This window comes from Balaenoptera musculus, chromosome 8 (assembly GCF_009873245.2).
Source record: "Balaenoptera musculus isolate JJ_BM4_2016_0621 chromosome 8, mBalMus1.pri.v3, whole genome shotgun sequence".
Classification (NCBI taxonomy): Eukaryota; Metazoa; Chordata; class Mammalia; order Artiodactyla; family Balaenopteridae; genus Balaenoptera; species Balaenoptera musculus.
Genome location: NC_045792.1, coordinates 13,858,185 through 13,880,111, shown reverse-complemented (window position 1 = coordinate 13,880,111; position 21,927 = coordinate 13,858,185). Strand labels below are relative to the sequence as shown.

At 56.9% G+C, this 21,927-nt stretch overlaps 2 protein-coding genes across 6 annotated transcripts in view; one reads left to right on the top strand and one right to left on the bottom strand.

The window, feature by feature from the left end:
* The first annotated feature begins 2,604 nt into the window (after positions 1-2,604).
* Positions 2,605-16,638, top strand: CXCR5 (C-X-C motif chemokine receptor 5). The gene is made up of 2 exons (XM_036859750.1): positions 2,605-2,672; positions 11,807-16,638. The coding sequence occupies exons 1-2, from the start codon at positions 2,616-2,618 to the stop codon at positions 12,872-12,874; spliced, it is 1,125 nt and encodes a 374-aa protein (XP_036715645.1). The 5' UTR covers positions 2,605-2,615; the 3' UTR covers positions 12,875-16,638.
* Positions 16,637-21,927, bottom strand: part of BCL9L (BCL9 like) — a 26,706-nt gene continuing 21,415 nt past the window's right edge. For 4 of the 5 annotated variants that reach the window (XM_036859745.1, XM_036859748.1, XM_036859746.1 and 1 more), the window contains 5 exons: positions 21,611-21,821; positions 21,368-21,452; positions 18,982-21,268; positions 18,259-18,543; positions 16,637-17,829 (listed from right to left, as the gene is read on the bottom strand). In XM_036859745.1, coding sequence (XP_036715640.1) covers positions 16,736-17,829; positions 18,259-18,543; positions 18,982-21,268; positions 21,368-21,452; positions 21,611-21,821 — 3,962 coding nt within the window. In that variant the 3' untranslated portion in view covers positions 16,637-16,735. The remainder of the gene's footprint in view (positions 17,830-18,258; positions 18,544-18,981; positions 21,269-21,367; positions 21,453-21,610; positions 21,822-21,927) is intronic. The other variant, XM_036859749.1, reaches the window with a different exon arrangement.

The window sequence follows — 21,927 nt, the reverse complement described above, 5'->3', positions numbered from 1 at the left end:
AGCATCATAGCTGCAACCACAGCCAAAGCCTGCTGCTGCACCTGAGGAGCAGTCCTGAGCCTCCTCCCAAACCCCTCTTCTGGACCTGCCACACATCAAGGTGAATGGACACCCACGGGAAGAATAAGAGAGGAGAAGGCCACGAGAGCAATTCCTACCTTTTCCAGTGTACACTCCAACCTCCTCCATCTTCTTGCTGCTGCCCACGCCCCCCATCATCATCATCATCAACACCACCATAACCACACCCATCACATCTTGAGTAATTCTTTCCACACACTTTTTCATGCAGTCTTCATCATCTCCCACACCCCCTACCTTGCACCTTCCCCTCCAGGCATATCAGGTCACTCTATCCAAACCTTCAATGTCCAGCTCATGTCCTCCTTCATTCCACGAAGTCTTCTCTGACCTTTGAGAATAGTAGGTTTCTAATGGCATGAAGTAGGGTTCTGTTTTCGGCATTGTTCTGTCAATATTTTCCATCAAGACTTGGATAGACCCAAGGATAGCAGGCTTATCTAAGTTGGTATCACATCAACAGAGGACTGAATCAGGATTTCAAAAGTTTCCCCTTATAAGCTGAGATGACAGACTAGAACCATCAAAATGAAATTTGTTAAGCATGTTGTCAAGGGGAGTGGGAGCCCACAGGAAAGACCATTTTAATTACAGTTATATAAGTTTGGAACCTTGAACAAGGAAAATCTTATCTTCCTATATTTTGTCCTAGTCAGATTATATCTAGGCCATTAACCAGAAATCACCCAGAGGTCAAAGAATGGGTTGATTAAATCATACTGCATTAAAACATGATCTCTTGAAAGAAACAAATTTCTCACCCTTGGTGATGTTTGACTGATACTGTGTGACCATCTGATGAGGATGTAGTGACAGGAATCTTGAATTTGCTGGGGGTAGGGGAAGGGGGGAATGAGGATGGAATGGTTGCCCTTTCAAATTCCCTTCCAATTCCTACATGATTCTATATACTATATTCTTTCCTGATCAATGTCCTTAGAGTAGCAAAAGCTAAATTGAGTATATCAGTTGATTGGAAGGGCGGGGATGTTGGGGTGGGTGGGGCTGGAAGAATGGGGAGTACACAGGAAACACTGGGGCAGCTTCCTCCTGAAGGTTTCCAGACTGGAAGTGCAGAAGGGAATTCTGGCCCCTTTTCCTGAAATTCTTCCTCCTTGAAAGCTGTTGCTGAAGGCAGTGAATGGAGATTGAAGAAAGAAAGACCTCAACAGTACAAATACAGGCTGAAAACTCCTCAAGCTGTCGAAACCCAAGAAAGATGTATCTGTTGGGGTGAAGTGGGGGAGAGAAAAGGGGAAGATGAACATGGAGGAAAAGGAGAAGGAGGGCACTAGAAAGGGGAGAATCCCAGCCAATGGCCATTTGGCTGGAAGGGGAGGATGAGGTGGGGCAAGGAAAGAGCACGTCACGTGTGGGTGCCTCTGTGTGTACACTCACTGTTTTTGTATCATTGTGGACTTCTCCTGGAAGAAAAAGCACGAAGATGAGACTTGGAGGGGAAGTCGATCAGTGTCTACATTGAGCTTCTTAAAGGTAGGGGTCCACAGACAGGGCAGAGGTGAGGGAAAGGAAAAGGGTTCCGTTGAGCCTGTAAGAGTAGCAGCCTGGTGGGATAGAGGAAACACGGAATATGGAGTCAGGAAGCCTGGGTTCAATCCTGGCTCTGCCACTGGTTAGCTGTGTGTCCTGAGGACGTCACTCTGCCTCTCTGGGCCTCAGCGTCCTCCCATGTAAAAGTCTACTCTAGCTGGGTAGTCTACGACGTTAACCATTTATGTGCCAACCAAGTTAATTTATAGCTAGAACATCATTATTTTTGAGTCAGAAAATGACTCTTCTGTGACTATATTTTTGTGCTTGGTGATTTGGGTAATTTTGTTTTTGTCTTCCAGCACTGTTTTATTGTTGCTCCCTTTGAAAACTTCTAACCTATCTCTTCTGAACTTGAGCTAGAAAGGGAAGGGGTTTTGCCCCTGCCTGGGCAAAAGGATGATGCAAGTAGGGTATCCCAGTCTGCCTCGGACTGAGGGGTTTCCCAGGACAAGGGACTTTCAGCCCTGGGCACACTGGGGGCTGGGTTGCCCTAGTGGGGAGACAGATGAGGGTTTGGAGGCAGCTTGGAGGAGAGGGCCTGGAAGAGCTCACCTCCTGTTCCCCTTCTACGTGGAGTTTCCCTCAAAGCCCCCCAACCGATGTGGTGGTTTTCATTACAAGGCACAACTCCCTGTTGGGAGGCTGGTGGAGATACAGGGAGGAGAAGCGAGCGGCAGCCTTTAAACCAGTTACAAGCCCCAACGGAGACAACTATTGCCGGGAAAGAAGCTGAAATGCTTGACTAGCACTGATGCTGTGGGGATTTTCCCTTTTTCTTCAAAAAAACACAAAAGACCCAGTGGAAAAAAAAAAAAGTGATGAGTTGTGAGACAGGCCTCGGGTCCTACGCAGCCCCAGGAGACAGCACACAGTTCATTTGTTTAAATTTGCAGCTGACGGCTGCCACCTCTCTATAGTCACCAGGCGGAGAAGCTCTCAACATCAGGCAGTGGCCAGTCTGGTGACATACGGCTACAACCATGAACTACCCCCTAACCCTGGACATGGACTTCATGAACTACAACCTGGAGGACCTGGTGAGTAGGGACAGGTAGCTTATGGTCGCCCAGGAATTCTAAATATCCTGCGCCCGGGGCCCCAGGAAGAGGGGAAAGACATGCAGTCCTCTCCCACTGCGGATCGGCAGACTCTAGACGGGCCCATTGGCGCCTGCCTTGTGAGGTTTGATTTCTCATTCCATGGAAAATAGAGCTGCTGCCTTCAATAGACATCCTTTATTTAGAGGGGATTGGAAGTATGGGTTCAGGTCCTGCATCCTCCCTGACACGCTCTAGGACATAGAACAAGTCACTTTGCCTCCATCCTTCAATAGGGGCTCCTCTCCTCATCGGAGGAGAATACGGGGCTGGAATACGGGGTAGGTAGGAAAGTACTTTGGAGGTTTGCTTAATATCAGGAGGCTGGCATTGCTAGTTGACCAGTCAGTGTATGTTTATTCATCTCTTGCTATACGATTCTGTCATCGGGGCACGACATTCTCTCTTGGAGAGAGAAGGTGAGAGCCTGGTCTTGGCACTTCAATAGCTCACGGACTAGCCAAGAAGAAAGAAAAAAACTACTCACCAGAAGCTCGTAGATGATGATTATGTGCTAAACCCAAGGAGATGGTCAGCAAGGGAGAGGACCCCAGTGGGCTGGGGTCAGGAGGTAGGGGGTGCCAAGCTGGTATCAAGTTAGTGGAAGAACTCGGTGTTAATCCTAGAAATGTCTTTGAGCACATTGTGGCCTCCCTCAGAGGCCTGGGCTCTCTAGAGATAAGGTATTTTTTGGTGGACTAAGAAAATAGTCCCCAGCGTCACTCTCTGCCACCCACCCAAGACTGTCCCGTGAAGCAGAGTAACCCAGTTGGCTTGGCTGTTACTGGGTCCCCAAAAGATGTATGTAAGGAGCAACTCAACCAGAGACCCAAGGCTCCTGTGTGAGGGCAGCAGAGTGTTGCTTGTAAGGATTTTTTGAAACTTTCTTGTAGTCTTCACTCCCTTTCCCCCATGGCCAAGGGCACTGCTAGGAAAAGAACTTCTCTCTGAGCTAAATTCTGGGCTGGATCCTTTTCGAAAGGTCCAAACCTTTTCTCCTATACCTGCCAGCTCTCCTGGCCCTAAACTCACCCTGAGATGGTCTCCGACTCCCTCTAGCTCCCCTGACTGGAGTCTATAACTCCACCAACTGTGTTCCCAGACTTGCTTGGAAAAGTCTGCCTCTCACTTGCCCAGATCCCAAGACTTGGAAGTGTAAGCAGAACATGGGGAGGTGGGGGAAGGGATAATTACCCAAAGTCTGTCTTCTCAGATCCAACCCCCCGATAAAAGCAGAGCCAGAACCATCAGTCTAATCAGACCTGCTGCTTAATTTGTGGGACCCAATGCAAAATGAACATGCAGGGCCTCTGTTAAAAATTTCAAGATAGAGACAGCAGAGCACTAAACCAAGCACAGGGCTCTTCTAAGTGCTGGGCCCTGCGTGACTGTACTGGTCTCACGTCCATAAAACTGGCCCTGAGTCCAACCAGACTAAAACCCAACAACCTTGACAAGGCAACGTGCTCCCACCCTGGCCCCCATCCCTGGCCCCTGGCCTCACCTGACTAGGTTACTGGGCATCTTCCTCTGCCCGAAGCTTCAAGCTGACCACGAGCCCTGACCCAGTTGGATATCACAGTAACCAACTCGAGACCTGGCCGGTTCTGGCTTCTGAGAAACCTCAAGAGTTCCCCTAACTGCACGCCTCACTCCACTGCGTGACCTACTAGAGACAGGTGGCGGCAGGGGGCAGGGAGACAGCGGGGCATGTCCCACATACCAAAGAAAACCTGCAGCCCAGGGACAGAGAGCGGTGACTCACTTCATGTAACGCCTCAGACGAGTGGTCTCAGTCCAGGCATCCCTGCAGGCCTGAACCCCCTCCATCAGGGTCGGGCCAGGAGCCAGGAGTCCTAGGACCATCCGGGCCCTGAACCCGTCTTCAGCCAGCCCCCAGCACCTCATCCCGCCTGCACTCACCTCCCATATACTCTCTCTCCAGGGCTGTTGCCCCCTCAGAAGTACAGACCCTCTCTCTCCAACCCCCGCCACTCACAGCAGGACCTTGAGCAGTTTTGACAGTCTCCCTGACGGTATCTGCCAGCACAGGGGCCCTGGCATGGCAGGGCAGCAGAAGAATCTTGTATGCAGTAGCTTCTCAATAAGTATGTACTGATTTGTGCTGCTCTGCTGAGTGTCTCAGCTCCCCATTTCTCTCTGGAGTTAGTCTCACTTCTATTGTTTTGCTTCCTATTCCTCTCCCTCTCCCGGTCCAAACCAAGTATCAGTTCAGTGTCCTAGAACACTGGGTTCTAGACTCCAATGCTGGGTTAAGAACCGGGGACTCTTGGCCATAAACCGAGTGTTGGGCATCCTGTCTTCCCTCCCTCCTCTTGCATTCTAAGATCAACTGTTTAAAATGTCCATTTTCTTGAGACAGGTTGCTAATTCCCACGAACGGAGGATCCAAACAGAAAAACTCTAGATGGCTAAGTACCAGAAACTAGGAGGCAGGTCCCTGGGGTGGGCATGCCAGGGACCCATCCTGCTGGGAAGGCAGATCTAGGCAGACCTAGAAAAGCCTCTGTCCATAGGAACCTGGATCTGAAAGCATGCAGCCTCCTCTTGACAGACCTAGGACCTGGGGCACCTAAGGGGGTCAGTCATAAACTGCACCTCCAGCCCCACCCTGCACACCAGCCAGGAGGGGAAGCTGCTATAGAGCAGGGTGAAGCTGGTCCAGCCCCAGGGCCTGGCTTCCCCTGACCCCTCCCCAGGGATGACCCCCACAAACTATGACTTCAGCGTGATCAGAGCATCACAGGACGCAAAGGCCATTCATAGGCACTGTCCCATTTCATCAAGGAGGTGTGAAGAAGAGGAACCAAAACCAGCTCAGGCTGTTTCTGGGGTTTACCTAGGGGGAAGGGAGGCTCACCCCCTCCCAAACAGGTCAAAAATCCCAGAGGAACCCCAGTGGAAGAAGCCCCAACTGGGGTGGGTGGATTGGAAGGGTCAGAGATGAGGGCGAGGACCCAGGGCCAGCCTGGGAGGGTCAGTGTTGGGGCAAGTCTGGGCTCAGGCACACAGACCACAGTCTCCATCAGGAATTCTTGCCTTCAGTGAGGATACAGACTGTGGCTGATCCACTCCTCTGGCACAATGGCAGAAAAAGTGACCATGAATTTAGCACTGAGAATCAGGACACAAGAATGTGTATTCTCTCAGGAACAATGGGACAAAATATTTCAAATCAGTACTGACCCAGGAGATGGCTTCAAGAGGTTGCCGTACATACCTAAGAGACCTGTCTACCTGTCCCTCGGACTGTGTGGCTCTGTCCCCAAAGTGCAAATTGATCTGGGGTGCCAAGGGGGACCCCCTGAAACCTGAAGACTCAGTGCAGAGGTAGGGGTAGCTTAAAGTCTCCCCCCAGAACCACACCCAGAGTAGTGCCATGTTCCTAATGGCCAAAACCCTTGGGTGGAGATGGAAGAGGAGCCTGGCGGGCTCGCTCCTGAGGGGTGGGGGCGGGGAGAGGGGGGAGATGTGACAAATGGCCAGCCGGAGTCTCAGATGGTCTTTGGGGGGTGTGGAACCTCTAAAGGAAGAGTGGGGAAGGGATAAAGTCCTCCGCCCTCGCCCCTCAGCCCAGCCTCCTTCCTCCAGACCCCCGCACCCCTCAAGCCACTGAAAGCTGGAGTGAGAGACACCCTGGCTGGTCCCACTCATGACTCCTGACTCTGGGTTGGGAATATCCAGCCAGGGACATAAAAGGAGCCGGAGCCTGTGTGTGTCCGCTATAGCCAGAGTGATGAACCGCGTCTGTGTGTAGACACCTCTTGCAGCTAGTATGACTCAGGCCCCTGGAGCCCTGGAGTTGGGCCTGGATGAGCCAAGCACTCAGCGGCCCTGCCTCCCTCCTGGGGGCTGAGAAGCAAGTCAGGCTGGGCCATTCACTCAGTGCGGGACAGATAGGCTGGAGAAGCAACGGCTCCCACCCAGGTGCTGAGCTAGATGAAGGAGACACTGAGAACCAGATCAGCGCAGGGCAGGGCATGGCAGCCGGAGACTCGGAGCATCTGGGAGCTGTGAGCAAGGGGCATCTGAGGGCAGGGCCCAGCTTCCTTTCCAGAGCAGGAATCCCTTCCCACACACTGGGCCTCAAACATTCCTCTTCCTCCCAAGGGCCTGTTAGAAGGTTCTTTCTCCTTTGACTGAAACACCCCCAATCCCAACCTCTGCCCATTTCTCCTGCTCTACCCTCTAGGACCTCACACAATAAGCCCATCCTGCCTTCTCGCCATGGGGGCTCTTTCCAGTCCTTGAAGGAGCCAGCTCTCCCGGACTCAAGTCTTCTCTTTCCTGGACACCACAGCCTAGGACCTGGAAACTTCCTCCCAGGGTGGGGATTTCCAGACCCCTTAACAGCTGGTCACGCTTGTCCAGCCCAAACAAACTGGGTTGGTGGCAGGTGCCCACCTACAGGTTTCTGTTCACCTAGATAAGGTAACAAAGCCCTGCTGGCAGCCACGTCACCCTGTTGACTCATCTGAAGCTTGCAGTCAACAAACTCTCGGGTCTTTTTCGCATAAACAGTTGTTAGGTCAGGTCTTCTCCAACCTGTCCCTGAAGAGTTGAAGTTTTAAACCCCATCTAGGTCTCTACACTTTTCTTTATCAATTCCATCTGGTCAGTTTGCGCCTGTAGTTCCAGGTTGTAGAGAACTCTGCGCTGTCTGAAAGCTTCCCCCAGCCGTATCACCCAAGACAGGGCTGAGAGAGAAAAAGAGGAGAGGATCCAGGACAGACCCCCGAGGAAGGTCCTAGACACCGGCTGCCCACCTGCTGACACAGAGCCCCATCAGCAAACGTTCGCTGAGCTTCACACCGGCCAGTGCAGGGCAGTGAGACAGCCTCATTATGTGAAGTCAGATGGGGCTTGGAGGACTTAATTATCCAGGGAGGGGCCTGGGTCCCACAGAGGCTCCTGAGGAAGGAAAGAAGGGAGGGGCAGAGGGGTGGAGTGGGGGTAGGAAGAGTAATATTTACAATTCCAAGCACTTTGATCTCTCCCCCCATCCTCCCTTCTCCTGGCACCTCAATACCAGGACACAGAATGTTCTAGTCCCTACTCCTGCCCTCTCCGCAGCTTCATCCCGGTCATCGTGTTTTCTTGCCTTCTTTGAGGCCTGGGTCCCTGGCCTTTGTTAGGCTACTGTCCACTGGGTACCTGCTTATGCCACATGCTGTCATGGCCCCAGCAGTCACACGTCTGAGTCTATACAGGGTCATGCTGCCGTCAGAGTGTGTGTGTGCCCGAGGGCCGTGGCTTCCTGCAGCTTCTCAGAGCAAAGAATGAGTGAGCGCTCGGCCAGATGGCCGACCCTGAGCTCCCTCTGGGTGTGAGTCTTGGGGGGCTCCCTTCCGCGCCCACTCCCCACAGCATTCAGGATTCCTGATTCCTAACTTCCCACTGGGCCAGAGCTGACCTTGCTCGATTACCTCTCTCCATGATTTGAGGAAGGGAGGGTGTGCCGGATCCCCCGGCTGTGGGAAGTGGCTTTAACACGTGCCACTCCCGAGCCCCCAGGATGTCTGTTTGACACCTCCTGCTGAGGGGCATCGCCATCTCTCAGCACTCCTCAAACCAGCTTCCTCCGTCCTCTCCTCTCTGCCTGAGCGCTCTGCCGAACAACGATCTCTTGGCAAGAAGGGAAAGACAGTCCCCCCACTCCCAACCCTCCTCTAAACCTGGGTTCTCAGGAGATGGGGGCTCTGGGGTCCTAGGGACTTGTCTCTCTGTGTTGACTTTAAATGAGCAGCAAACCAATCAACCTGAATGCTTTAGAGGGCAGGTCTTGAGTGGTTCTGGACCAGACAGGCTGGCCGCACCTAAGCCCTCCGCTGGGCAGTGGGACGGCCAGGCTCCCACGGCGAGGTAGACGGAGTCCAGCCCCGCTGACTGCACCAAACCCTGCGTCTCTTCTTCTGTCTCAGTCGCTTTGCTCTGCATGAAAACAGCTCATCTCACTGCTTTCCCCTTTAACTCCTGCTGAATTCCAGGAGGAGTCAAATGGTTGTATTCAATGACGATGTTGGAAATAACTCCCAATACGGATAGAGAACCCAAGATAGGCTCTAGGCTGTTAAGAGCATTGGGAAGAGGCAAAAACTGAAGAAGGGTGAGAAGGAGTGTCTGAGTCTGCTGAGGCACAGGGAGGAACTTCCCCAGAGTCCCAGAATACGAGGTCCCCTGGCCTTATCTGGGAAACTGCTCTCCAAGCGGTGTAGCACACACCTGCAGCATGTCTGGCATGTGTAAAACACATGGCCTTGTCAGGGAGACACAGGAGACCTGCCCCTGGGAGCTCACCATCCAATGAGGCCACCGACATCCCAACCCTGAGTGAGGTAATAAAGGCACATGTGATGGAAGAAGAGAGAATGTAATTCAAGCAGAAAGTTAGGCAGGACATAGGAAGGTGGGATTGAGTGGGGCCTTGAAGGAAGCATAGCAGTAGGCAGACTTGGGAAGAAAGGACTGCTGGGCGAAAGGAAGAGTTTAGAGACAGGATTGTATCAGCGTGACGGGGGCAGGCAGCCAGGAGAATGATAAACCTGAAGGAGAGGGATAAAGCGATAAAGTGGAAGAGAAGGTTTGAAAGGTCAGGGGAATATACAGTTTGCAAAAATGTAAAGGCCCTGTAGAGGAGTTTAGACCTCACCCTGCAAGTCCATGGTCTTCCAGTGAAAGCAGAACCATTTTCTTAAACAAAAGCATATGTGTGAAACACCACATGAGGCAAGGGTGTCTGGTTTAAAGACGGGAGGACCAGAGGCTCCCTCCCTTCCCGCCCCCCCCCCCCCCCCCAAGTAAAACCTGCAAAGAAAGTCCATGGACTTATGCTGTATGAGAGGCCCCACAACTAGTTCTGAAATTTAGTAATGTATGGTAAACATTTCTTCCTAAGAGAACGTGCAGGTAAACCTCACTTCTTTTTGAGCGCTGCATTGTATTCTGCTGTGTGAATGCATTGAGGTTGGCTTCTTCCAATCTTCCATTGATGAACTTGATCCCAAACATGACTTTTCCTTATAATTGGCTTTGCTATTAAATATGACTAACACAACATTTTATTTTTTTTTTTATTTTTTTTTTTTTTGTATAAATTTATTTATTTATTTATTTATTTATTTTTGGCTGTGTTGGGTCTTCGTTTCTGTGCGAGGGCTTTCTCCAGTTGCGGCAAGCAGGGGCCACTCTTCATCGCGATGCGCGGGCCTCTCACTATCGCGGCCTCTCTTGTTGCGGAGCACAGGCTCCAGACGCGCAGGCTCAGTAGTTGTGGCTCACGGGCCCAGTTGCTCCGCGGCATGTGGGATCTTCCCAGACCAGGGCTCGAACCCGCGTCCCCTGCATTAGCAGGCAGACTCTCAACCACTGCGCCACCGGGGAAGCCCCTAACACAACATTTTTAAATCAACTCTACTCCAATAAAATTTTTTTTAAATTCTATGAAACTGAAAAAAAAAAAAAAAAGGTAAAGACAAAAAGAAAAGAAAACCACTGCTTAGAGGTAACAGGGAACCAGTAAAAGATTTTAAGCAGGACACTGATGTGATGGTATTCGTGGGTTGAAAAACTCATCCTGTCCTCTGTGTAGGAGATGGATAAGAGTGGAGAAGTCAGTGAGAATGGGACCCATGGGGAGACAGTAGTCCTGTCCCCAGTAATGGGGAGAGCATTAGGGTGAAGAAGGGCTAGACTGGGGCTATGGCAGAGGGATGCTGGGGTCGGGCGAGCCTATGACTCTGCCACTGCACTAATGTATCCTCCCACCCGCTTCTCCCAGAGCCACCTGTCCCAGGAACCAGAAGGAAAGGCCCAGGTTGGGGAATGGGTCTTCCCACCATTGAGAGCAAGTGTATGACCCACAACTGGGGCCCTGGGTAGCAGTACAACCACCCCCTGCTTGTGTGGGACCCTCGCTCTCCAGGAAGGAGGGCAGGGTGGGACCACCCTGAGCCTGGGTGCCCGGTACCCTCTCCCATCCTCTCTCTCCCTGGGGCTCATCGTTTACAGAAGTGCCTTTTTGAACCCACATAAGCTGGTTATAATTGGTTTTGAAATGCTGTGGAGAGGGGGCTGGTTAGGGGAGGGGGTGGGAGGAACAGAGCTGGGAAGTGCGGAGCAGGTGCAGGGGGACAGCTGTGAGTGAAAGGTATGAAAACAGGCACCCTGCCTTCCTTTGCGGTTAGCTGGGTAAACAACCTGAGTGCTGGGGTGGGGAGGGGTGGGGGGAGGAGGAGGAGGCAAGGGAGGAGTGAGCTTCCGGAGACAGAGTGGGCTCAGCCCCTTCACTTGGAAACCTCCCCCCCTCCTCCCCTCCCCACCCCCCTCGAGGAGAAGGGAGCAGAGTGAGGCGTTTGCTGGGGATGGGGAGTAGCAGGCAGGGCAGGCAGGCAGTGCTGCGTAGTGGTGGAAGTTACGTCAGCGCGGGTTCAAGCAGACCTGATCTCTGGCAAGACATGGGTGAAACAGGAATACCACATACCTTGAGCTTGCTGTGCCGATTAAACAAAAAAGAGGCTCTTACTGCAATTTCAGATATAATGAAGGAACAAGGGGACAAACTGAGAGCAAGCCAGCAGGCCATATCAGCATCCACCCCTTCAGCAGGATCCTAGGTCTTAGTGCCCTCTGTTCTGTTCAGAATTGGAAGAGGTGGCTCTTTGTCCCAACCAGATCCATTCCCCCAAATGGGAGCCTTGATTCCAGCCCCTGCGGCTGCATCCTTCCACACCTGAGGACTCGCAAACGAGAAATGACTTACAGGTGCCCAGCCCTTCAGAGTTTATGAAGCACATCCACACCATGTATCTCCTTTCCTCTTTGTCACTACCCAGTGAGGGATGTTTACAGACGAAAACTGAAGTTGGAAAAGGCAACGTGATTTGTTTGAGGAACACAAAGGGAAACTGGGATTTGGTCCGTGGGCAGACTGGGAGTGCAGGGACAAAAGCAGTTAGCCTGGGGGGATAGGATTACTCTACCAGGGGGTCTGGGTCCCTCTCTGAGAGGAAAGACTGGTTCTCAGTTCCCACCCTCCTGTCTCCTTGCCCTTGCAGTACAAGGAATTAGGCAGCTACAATGACAGTACGGAGACCCACACAATGGAAAATCACCTCTGCTCCACAGTTGAGGGGCCCCTGCTGACCTCCTTCAAGGCCGTGTTCGTGCCCGTGGCCTATGGGCTCATCTTCCTCCTGGGCATGATGGGCAACATCCTGGTGCTGGTGATCCTGGAGCGGCACCGGCAAACGCGCAGCTCAACCGAGACCTTCCTGTTCCACCTGGCGGTGGCCGACCTCCTGCTGGTCTTCATCCTGCCCTTTGCTGTGGCCGAGGGCTCCGTGGGCTGGGTCCTGGGCAGCTTCCTCTGCAAAACCGTGATTTCTCTGCACAAGATCAACTTCTACTGCAGCAGCCTGCTCCTGGCCTGCATCGCCGTGGACCGCTACCTGGCCATCGTCCACGCCGTCCACGCCTACCGCCACCGCCGCCTCCTCTCCATCCACATCACCTGTGCAACCATCTGGCTGGCGGGCGTCTTCTTCGCCTTGCCAGAGATCCTTTTCGCCAAGGTCAGTCAACCCCATTACAACGACTCTCTGCCACGCTGCACCTTCCCCCAAGAGAACCAGGCCGAAACCAATGCCTGGTTCACCTCCCGCTTTCTCTATCACATCGGAGGATTCCTGCTGCCAATGCTGGTGATGACCTGGTGCTATGTCGGGGTGGTGCACAGGCTGTGCCAGGCCCAGCGGCATCCTCAGCGGCAGAAGGCGGTCAGGGTGGCCATCCTTGTGACAAGTGTCTTCTTTCTCTGCTGGTCACCCTACCACGTCGTTATCTTCCTGGACACCCTGACGAGGCTGAAGGCCCTGGGCAGTAGCTGTGAGTTCAATGGCTATCTCTCCGTGGCCATCACCATGAGTGAGTTCCTGGGCCTGGCCCACTGCTGCCTCAATCCCATGCTCTACACGTTTGCCGGCGTGAAGTTCCGCAGTGACCTGTCGCGGCTTCTGACCAAGCTGGGCTGTGCCGGCCCTGCCTCTCTTTGCCAGTTCTTCCCTAGTTGGCGCAAGAGCAGCCTCTCGGAGTCAGAGAATGCCACCTCCCTCACCACCTTCTAGGTCCTAGCCCCCCTTTGTTTCTGCTTTCCTTGGGGCAGGCAGTGATGCTCGAACTCCTTCCAACAGGATCTGGGATCCTAAGAGCTCGCCTTGGCCAGTGTCCTCATATGGGGCAGCTGGAGGAACCAACCCCTCTTTCTGGGACGTCCCTGCCAGCTCTTCTCCCAGCCCCGGGTCTAGGCTGGGGTGCAGGGAGGGGAAAGCAGCCCAAGGGCAAAGCAAAGGATACCTGTGCTCGTCTGCATCACTTTGGGCTGAGAGGACCACACTTACCTTCTCTCATCCTAACCATCTAAAGCTCAAGAAACAAATTTTACTTCTGCCCCTGTCAATAGGGAAAGTCATTCCCCTTCCAGAATGTACTCCATCATCTTATGGACCACCGACCTCCACAACCACCCACCTCTCCTCTCAGCTCACCTGCCAAAAGTAACAAGCGGCTGAGCACCAGGGGATGGATGGAGGTTAAGGCTGAGGAAAGGCCAGCTGGCAACAGACTGGGGCCTTAACATGTCTCAGTGCCGAACAAGCACAGACATTCTTTCAGGTCACCAGCCGTGCAGCATCTTGACCAAGCAGGAAGCTCAGGATGACCCGGTCCAGGTGGCTGCCCCTGGCTCTGACCAAAATGGCACCGGGCCAGCACCACGTCACTGGGCCCTGGGAGGTCTGCAGCCTGAGGCAGACTCCAGGCGCCCTCAGAGACCAGCCAGCATCCTAGAGAAGGACTAAGGTCAGCAGAGAGGAGCCCAACCAAGGGAAGGAAAGATTCTCCTTCCCCAGCTCCAAGGATGAACAAGTATTAACCAAAGCCAGCTGTCTTCTCTGCCCAGGGTGGAGAGCTCCCAGGGTGGGCCAGGGGCAGCAGGGTCCAGGGCCCTGGTGGGTCTGGGCACCGATGGGGAAGGGGACAGACGCGTTCTTCCCTGTCCCTCTCCCCGCAAACTACACAGCCAGGGGAAACTCCTGGAGCCACAGAGAGAATCTGACCACGGAGCAGAGATGGAGACCTCCTGAGGAAAGAGACAGACCTAAGGGATCCCTGGGGGTCATCTCATCCAGCCCCCTGCCTGCAGGCCAGGCCATCTCTCTGGGCCTCAGCAAGAGCCGCAAGGCATCCCCTTGGGCTGGGCAGTGTGACAAGCAGGCCTAGGCAGGGAAGTCCCCAGGCTCCAGGAAGCTGGGCCCTGCCCCGAGAGGATACCACTCAGATGGAACCACAGGAAGCTGCTCTGCGCCCGCCTGCCCCCTGCCCGGGGAGGGCTCTCCCTGCCTCCTCCCCAGCCTCTGGTCTGCCTAGAATGAGACATCAGGGACCCCTGTAGTTGCTGAGGGCACACATCGGTTGCCCAAGCCCACTCAAGCCAGTCAGCCAGGGTCCCTAAGAGGCTCCCGCAGGGGAGATCAGAGCTGTGACCCAGGGGACTAGGTCTTCACCGTGGAACACCAGGGAATCCCTGGGGCCCCTTTTTCCTCCCAGCACCCAATAGTAAGTTGGGCAGCGGAGGAGCCAGACACGGAAGCAAGACAGCAAGAAACTGGATTTTTAATTTTCTCTTTTTAATAAAAAGGCACCTATAAAACAGGTCAATACAGTACAGGCAGCACAGAGACCCCCGGAACAAGCCTAAAAATTGTTTCAAAATAAAAACCAAGAAGATGTCTTCACATATTGTATTTATATATTTATATTTATATATATATTTATATAATGGTACAAAATGGCTGGGGGTGTGGCCATGGATGGAGGGAAGTAGCTGGCCTGTGGAATTCACCTTGGAAAGCTAGTCTGTTGGCAGAGGTGGGAGGAGCGGGGGAGGGGGAGGGCATCAGGCCCTTTTCAGTCTGACCCGTCTCTCCTCTGCGCAGGAAACACTTAAGAGTCGGTTTGGGGAGTCTTGGGTCATGGGTGGGGGACTCAAGGGCACGAGGCCCGGGTTGAGACAGGGTGGGAACGTGTCTGGCGGGATTGAGGGCAGGTGGCCCCTGAACACGGGGGACCAGGCCCTGGCCCCTGGGAGGGGCTGGGGGAGGCAGGAGCTCGCAGCCAGCCCCGGAGGAAGCACTTGACCTGGCTGACGGGGTACTGAGGACAGCACCAGACTGGGAGAACTGGGGACAAATCCCTTTGTATCACAGCTGCCAATGGGAGACCAGGCCCTCAGGTCAGGAAGGCTGGGGACGGGGCCACGGCAGAAGACACCTTGTCTAGAAATGGCCCTTGGCCCTGGAGGTGCGGTAGGAAAGGCCTCAGCCAGGTAACTGCCCTGCCACCTCACAAGGCAGGAAAGGAAGTGAGAAAAGAAGTGTTTTACTCCTGGGGCTGAGGGGGGCAAAACACCCAATCGTGTATGGCTTCAGCTCTGACCAGAGGCGGGTGGGGAGCTCGTATGGGAAAGAGCCGGGGGCTGAGGGGAAGGCAGTGGCTGCGCCTGGGTGGGCACAGAGCCCTGAGCTCTGGGCAGAGGGACCTTGCCAGTGATCGGACAGCAGAGAGAAGCGGGAAGACGCTCTCCTGCTCCGCATCCAACACTTTCTCTATTCCATCCTCAGCGGGTGGAGGCTGGAGGGAGACAGACGGACTTGGCCAAACCCTTTTCCTTTCCTCCTTTGGTGATAAGGAAGTAGGTGGTAGCCTCTGGAAGAGTCATGGCCCTGGGGGCTACCTGGCCCAGAGCCCCTGCAGCGGGCACAGGACCATCTGGCCCCCCGGGCCACCCCTCCACGGCTCCACACGAGGGTGCCACACAGTCTCCGCCTCGTCCTCCTTGCCTTCATCCCAGACTGGGGACCAAGGACTTCAAGTTCTGGCTAAGATGTAGCAGCAGGGGACACCAGACATCCACAGCTAGGAAGCCAGGGCCCCGTGTCACCTCTGTGGGGCAAACACACATGCACGTGCACGCGTTCTCCTGAATCACTCAGCAGCAGACAGGCTGCCGCCCTGGGGGGTCTCAGCCCTGCTGGGGCTCACCAGGTGGAAGCCTAGGTGGTCTGACCTCAGTTTAGGTGTGGGTGTAGCTATGTCATTTCACCATTGGGGGGAGGGGACCGGAATGGTACCCTTTATGGACCCAGAGACACTGCCACAGCGGGTAGGTGTGTCAGACTGCGTGCCCCTGGGTCCAGGGGAATGGAAGGGGCAATCATTTGAAAAAGGGGGGAAGGGTTTCTTTTATCCTTTTTTTGTGTGACTTCTATCAAAACACAGAAATACAGCACACACACAAACCGGCACAAAAGCGCAGCGCTCTATTTACAGCTACGGCTGGCGCCTGCCCACCTGGCCAGCCGCCTGCAGGTTGGGGTGGGAGAGGGGGTCAGCCACATCATCAGGGAGAGGAACTGAGGCAGGAGAAAACAGAAGGAAAAATGGGGGTGGGGGGGTGGGCAGAGAAACCAAGAGGAGGAAAGTGAAGCTCCCGGAGGAGACAGCAGCAGGAAGGGGAGGGAGAGGGAGGGAGAGGGAGGGAGAGGGAGGGAGAGCTCTCCTCTCCTGCTCCCTGCCAAGGATTAGATACAGGGCTCTGAAAGCAAAGCTGAAGAGGGTGGACGCAGAGAAAGAGGGAAAATCGAGGCTCCGTAGGACTGGAGTGGGGGGGGGGGACGAGGGGGAGGGGCAGTCCTGGCGGCCGAAATGGGACCAACCCCCATCCCAAATCCCCCACCCCACTCTGCCACTTCCCCCTAAGCTGCCAGCACATCTGGTTTCCACAAATGCCACTCCCCACACAAGCCCCCTCCCACCCCCTCCACCCCACCCCTTGACCCAGGCCATCCCAACACCGAAGGGGAAGAAACTTTCTTAAGGTTATCCTATTTGCAGTATCGCCCCAGCTCCAGCCCCCCCCACGGGGACTGCTAGAAGGGCAGGTTGGCCATGCCGCCCGGCGCCGGGAGGTAGCCCATCTGGCTGTCCAGAGACACACTGCGCTGCCGCAGCGGGTGGGACACCATGAGGTTCTGCTGGGGCGGGGGGCCCATGAGAGAGCCCTGCGGGGGGAGCATGTGGGGGGGCTGGCTGTAGACCTCACCGCCCACGCCCCGCTGCTTCATCAGCATGAAATTCTGCTGGGTCATGAGGCCTTGTGGAGGGGCCATGACCCCCTGGTGCAGGCCATGGGGCACCATGCCCTGCTGTGAGGGCACACCTGTCCTGCCCAGCAAGGACATCTGTCCGGGGTGGCACATGGACATGTTGAGCCCCCGCTGGACGCCCTGCTGGCCCGGGAGGTTGGGGGGCCGGGAGGGGGTCTGCTCCGCCATCATGTTCTGCAGGTTCATGAGATGCAGATTGGGGGGCTGGGCCTTGGGGGGCTGGTTCTCGCTCTTGGGGAAGTACTGGAGGGTGCTGCTTGGCTTCTCCGAGGGGATGATCCTGGACAAGTCGAACTCGGGGATCCCCGTCGGGGTGGGCCGGATCACCTCGCTCAGCTCAGGGTCGTTCAGCACTGACGCCACCCCGGGGAGCACGCCCGGGGGGTACGCGTCACCCATGCGGCCGGCCATGCTTTTGCCCATCAGGTGCTGCTGGGGGGGCAGGGGGCCTGGCGGCTGGCTGGGCAGGTCCTCTGGGGGCAGGGCCATGCCTGAAGGGTAGTGCTGCTGCAGGCCGGGTCCCCCGCCCCCGCCCCCACTAGGGGCCATGGCACCGTGGGGCTGCTGCAGCCGAGGGGGAAAGGGCAGCATCTGGGAGGAGTTGGGCACAGGGCCGCAGGGGGCATTCAGGGAGTCTGGGCCCCCTGGAGCCATCATCATCGAGTTCTGAGGGGGCCCTCCTGTCCCCTGTGCATTGGGGTGCAGTGGAATGTTGGAGCCCAGAGGGGTGGGGGAGGGCAACATGGTAGGTGGGGGGTCATGGGACAGGGGCTGCTGGCCTGGCAGGTTCATGCCCATGGGGCTCTGGGCAGCAGCTGAGTTCAGGTGCATCTGGGTGGGCTGGTTATTGCTGATCCCTGCGGGGAAAGAGAAATGGGGGTCAGGAACCGTGTGCGCCCAGCTGGGGGAGGGTGCAGAACTCAATCCTTCCCCACTCCCCAGCCAGGCTGGTACTAGCGCTGAGGGCTTTCACCGTTGGCCTGCCCTAGCTACGAGGGAAGGGACTCCAGGCACTTAGGTGAGAAGCCAAGAGGCCCAAGCTCTGGCCCAGCCAGCCAGGGACACATCAGTAGGTGGAAAGACCACTCCAGCTTTCCGGGCTTGGCTTCACTGAGCGATGAGTGGGAACTGTGTCCCGGGACACCCCCCCTACTCCACGCCCAGGGCTCTTTGGAAGCGCAAAAAAGCCAGCAGGACCGCAGGGGCAGCTGCTGGCCGTGGCAACTCTTCCCACGCCCAGTGCCTGCATCAGCTCTTCTCCCCGCGGCCCCTCCCTGTCCCCGCACCTGGCCCAGAGCCCTGCGGTGGTGGTGGTGGCGGGGGGAGCAGGGGCCGGTCGGGCAGCAGCTCGTCGTCTGAGGTGGCGATGGTCTTGATGGCATTGTGGTAGAGCGGGGTGGAGCTGGGCATGGCGTACTTGGACATCTGGGACATCATCAGTGACAGGGGGTTCTGGGAAGGCGTGGGGTCTGGGGAGGAAGTGAATGGCAGGCTGGGGTTCATGAGGCCGCTGGGAGGGTTGGCGGGAGGCGCTGAGGAGTTGCTCCGGGGGCCGCTAGGCGGGAGGGCACCTACAGAAGCGGGGAGACAGAAAGAGCAGGGGTGACTGGGGAGGGGAAGATGAATTTGGCTGCTCACACTGGGGGCTTAGCAAGAGGTCAGCTCCCAAACCTCCACCTGACTCCTCCAGGCACAGATGTCCCACTCAACACAGGCTCCCCACTGTCACTACAGCCCACCTGTCTCCAAGCGGTTCCTGCAGCCTCAGGGCCCCGGGCAGTGGGGAGATCCCAAATATGACCCCCTTGAAATGCCTGGGAGATGAACGTGGAGCTCCCTGTGAAAGCTCACACACAGCTGCCAGAGTCTGCCCCGCGAGCAGAGCCGTCCACCTCTGGGCCCCGGCACGGATGCCTTAACTCACTCCCCTGGCCCAGCAAGAATACTCCCACCGGGGAGGCTCCCAGCGCCAGAGGCCAGGGCCCACTTGCCCGGCCCCGTTGACTCACTCTGCTCCATGTTGCCCAGGGTGCTGGAAGAGTTCATGTTCAGAGGCGGCTGCTTGTTCTGGGGGACTCCAGGGCTGGGCATGGCTGTCTTGGGCGAGGCGACCCAGCCTGGAGAAGGCACCGCCATGGAGGGAGACTTGAGCCTGCTGGGCGAGCCGGTGGGCGAACGGACGCTGAGAGAGGAGCTGAGGACCTGGGGTGACTTGAGAGGTCCTGGCGGGTTGGCCGAAGGCAAGGGCACCATCTGTGAGGGAGTCTGGGGTGACTTGAGGTTGGCGGAGGGCGAGGTGACCAGGGGTGAGTGTACCTGGCTAAGGGTGGGCGACTTCAGATGCCCCATGCCCGGTGAGCCCATCTGATTAATACTGATGGTGAGGTCTGAAGGCCGTCTGCCCAGCCCCCGGTTTGGGGCTGAATGCACAGAGCCGGGAGGATTGGATGCAGGAGGCAGGGGCATGTGGCTGAGCCGGGTGGTACCCACGTTTGCCATGGGCATTGAGCTCTGGTCGGGGCTGAACATGTCTTGAGTATTGCCCATTTCCTGGGGCATGGCTTGGTAGGGTCCCTGGCCCCCAGAGAATCCCTGCTGGCCCTGGCTGGGAAACTGCGAGGGCATAAGCATCTTCTGCGGGCCGCCCATCATGCCGCTGCTGTTCTGGGCCCGCACCCGGGCCATCTCCTCGGGACTGAGGCCCTGCGGCCCCATCATGTCCCCGGGGCCCCGCATCTTCTGCGACATCAGCATCTGCTGCTGTGGGGTCATCTGCACGTTCAGGTTCATGTTCATGTTCATGTTCACGTTCATGTTCATGTTGAGGTTGCCTGGCCCCATGGGTGGGTCCACCTCCCTCAGCCCAGACTGCCCCATGGGGGGACTCAGGAGGCCCCGACCTCCACCAAACTCCATGCCCATGGGAGTGCCCGCCAGGCCCTCGCCGCCAGCTATCTGCCCGGGGAACATGGCCGGATCCATCTGCCGGTGCGCCTGCATCATCCGTTCCACCTCCATGCCCTGCCCCATGCCGCTGCCGGCCATGCCCAGGGGGCGCTGCATGCCCATCGACCGCTTCTCCAGCAGCTGGTGTCGCAGCAGCTCCTCACGAACCCGAGGGGTCATAAATCGCTCGGCTTCACCCTGCCCGCCTGGGTAGGGCACCGCGTTCTGGGCAAAATTGCCAGGCCCCCCCATAGGGGGCAAGTCTTCAGTCCAGCCCATACCCGGCCTCACAGGCCTCTGCATGGCATTCATGGGCACCTCCATGGGCATACCCTGCATGCCCCCAAACCCAGGCACCCGTTGCATTTGGTTGCCTGGGAAACGGGGACCGGGGAAGGGTGGCCCACCCCGGAGCTGCATGGGATCTTGGACATCCATGGGCCCCCGCAGCTGGGCTCCCATCCCGGGGGGCCACTGATCGCCAGGCTTGCTGTGGTAGGGAGGCGGTGGTCCCCTCACCATCATGCCCCCCATGCCCATCATGTCCTGCAGTGGGCGGCCCCCATGCAGCCCGATCTGCTCCTCCTTCCGCCGTTTCTCCTCGTAGTACTCTTCCTGCAGCTTGCGCCAAGCCACCTGCTCAGGTGTCAAGCTGTCCTGGCCCAGCCTCTGCATCATCATGTTCATCTGCTGCCCCATGTCCCCACCCGGGGGGTGTCCAGGCACTTCATGCTCCAGCGGAGGGCCCCCGAGGCTCTGTGTCTGCGAAATCATGGACTGCAAGGGCTCCTCGTACTTCTTCAGCCCGCTGGCCGGGGCCGCGGGTGGCTGCTGGGGGGCGGGAGGGGCTTGTGCTGGGGGTCCCCCCTCGCCTGCTCCTCCGGGGGGCCCCTTGAGGAAGGGCTCAGTCTCCCCGCTGCGGAGCAGCAGCCGTTCAATGTCTCGAAGCGTCTGGAGGGAACGCTCCCGATGCTCCAGCTGCTCCTTGGACAGGCCCTCTGAGCCCACCAGGCTCCGCTGCCCATTGCCGGTGGCGGCCTCCCCAAGCAGGGCAGGGCCGGGAGCACTGCTGGGGTCTCCTCCAGGAGGCAGCGGGTTGTTGGCGGTGGAAGCTGTAGGGGTATTAGGGTGGGTACCCCCAGTGCCACCACCCGTGCTGGCAGCTCCCACCGAGTTGGGTGTCAGGTCCTGATTGGTGTCCTCAGGAGGCCCCTCAGAAGGCAGAGCAGGGGGGGCGCTGCCTGGGGCTGGGGGTGGCGGTGGCGGCAGTGGAGGAGGCTGGGACTGAGGGGTGCCTGTTGATGGTGTGCTCAGGGGTAGCGGTTCTGGGGTGGGTGGCACTTTGGGGGCCTGCAAGAGGACAAAGGCAGAGCACGAGACAGGTAAGGGGATGCACTGGCCAATCCGCTGCTCACAGAGCACCATGCCCAGGCCAGGTGACACACTCACCTGGTCCAGCTTGGCACGGGGCACGTTCTGCTGGTGGTAGGCGAGGATGGAGTCGGCCCGGCCCTGCAGCACTGCCTCCGCAGCCCTACACAGGAGGGTTGGGCACAGACAGCTCAGAGAGGCAGGCAGGAGGGAGCCCTCAACCTCACCCAGCCCAACCCAAGCCAACCCTGGCCCCCTGCAGGCACTCACTCAGGACCCCAGGCTGAGGGGTGCTAGGCAAACAAGCGCTGAGGCACTTACGTGTTGGCCAGGTGGGTGGTGAAGACATACACAAACTGTGAGGGAGGCTTTCCCGGGACGCCCCCGCCTCCACCCCCGGGGGCGTCGGGCCGGAGGCCTGGCGGGGGCCCATGCGGGGGGCCTGGTGCGCTGCTCTCGCTGAGGGGCAGCTGGGCGGCTTGGCCAGGACCCAGCTGTGGGGCCGCCATGGCTGGGTCTGCTACATTACAATCTGCACAAGAGAGGAGAGGGAAAGAGGCCCAGATTTAGAGAGGAGATCCAGTGGGGGGACAGCCCCCCACCCGCCCCTGTCACTACCGTACCATCCTAGAGATGCC

Excerpts from the sequence above, each read along its gene's own strand:
- CXCR5 (XM_036859750.1), top strand. The coding sequence starts at position 2,616 with ATGAACTACCCCCTAACCCTGGACATGGACTTCATGAACTACAACCTG. Across the intron at positions 2,673-11,806 it reads ACTACAACCTGGAGGACCTG|TACAAGGAATTAGGCAGCTA; the intron begins GTGAGTAGGGAC and ends TTGCCCTTGCAG.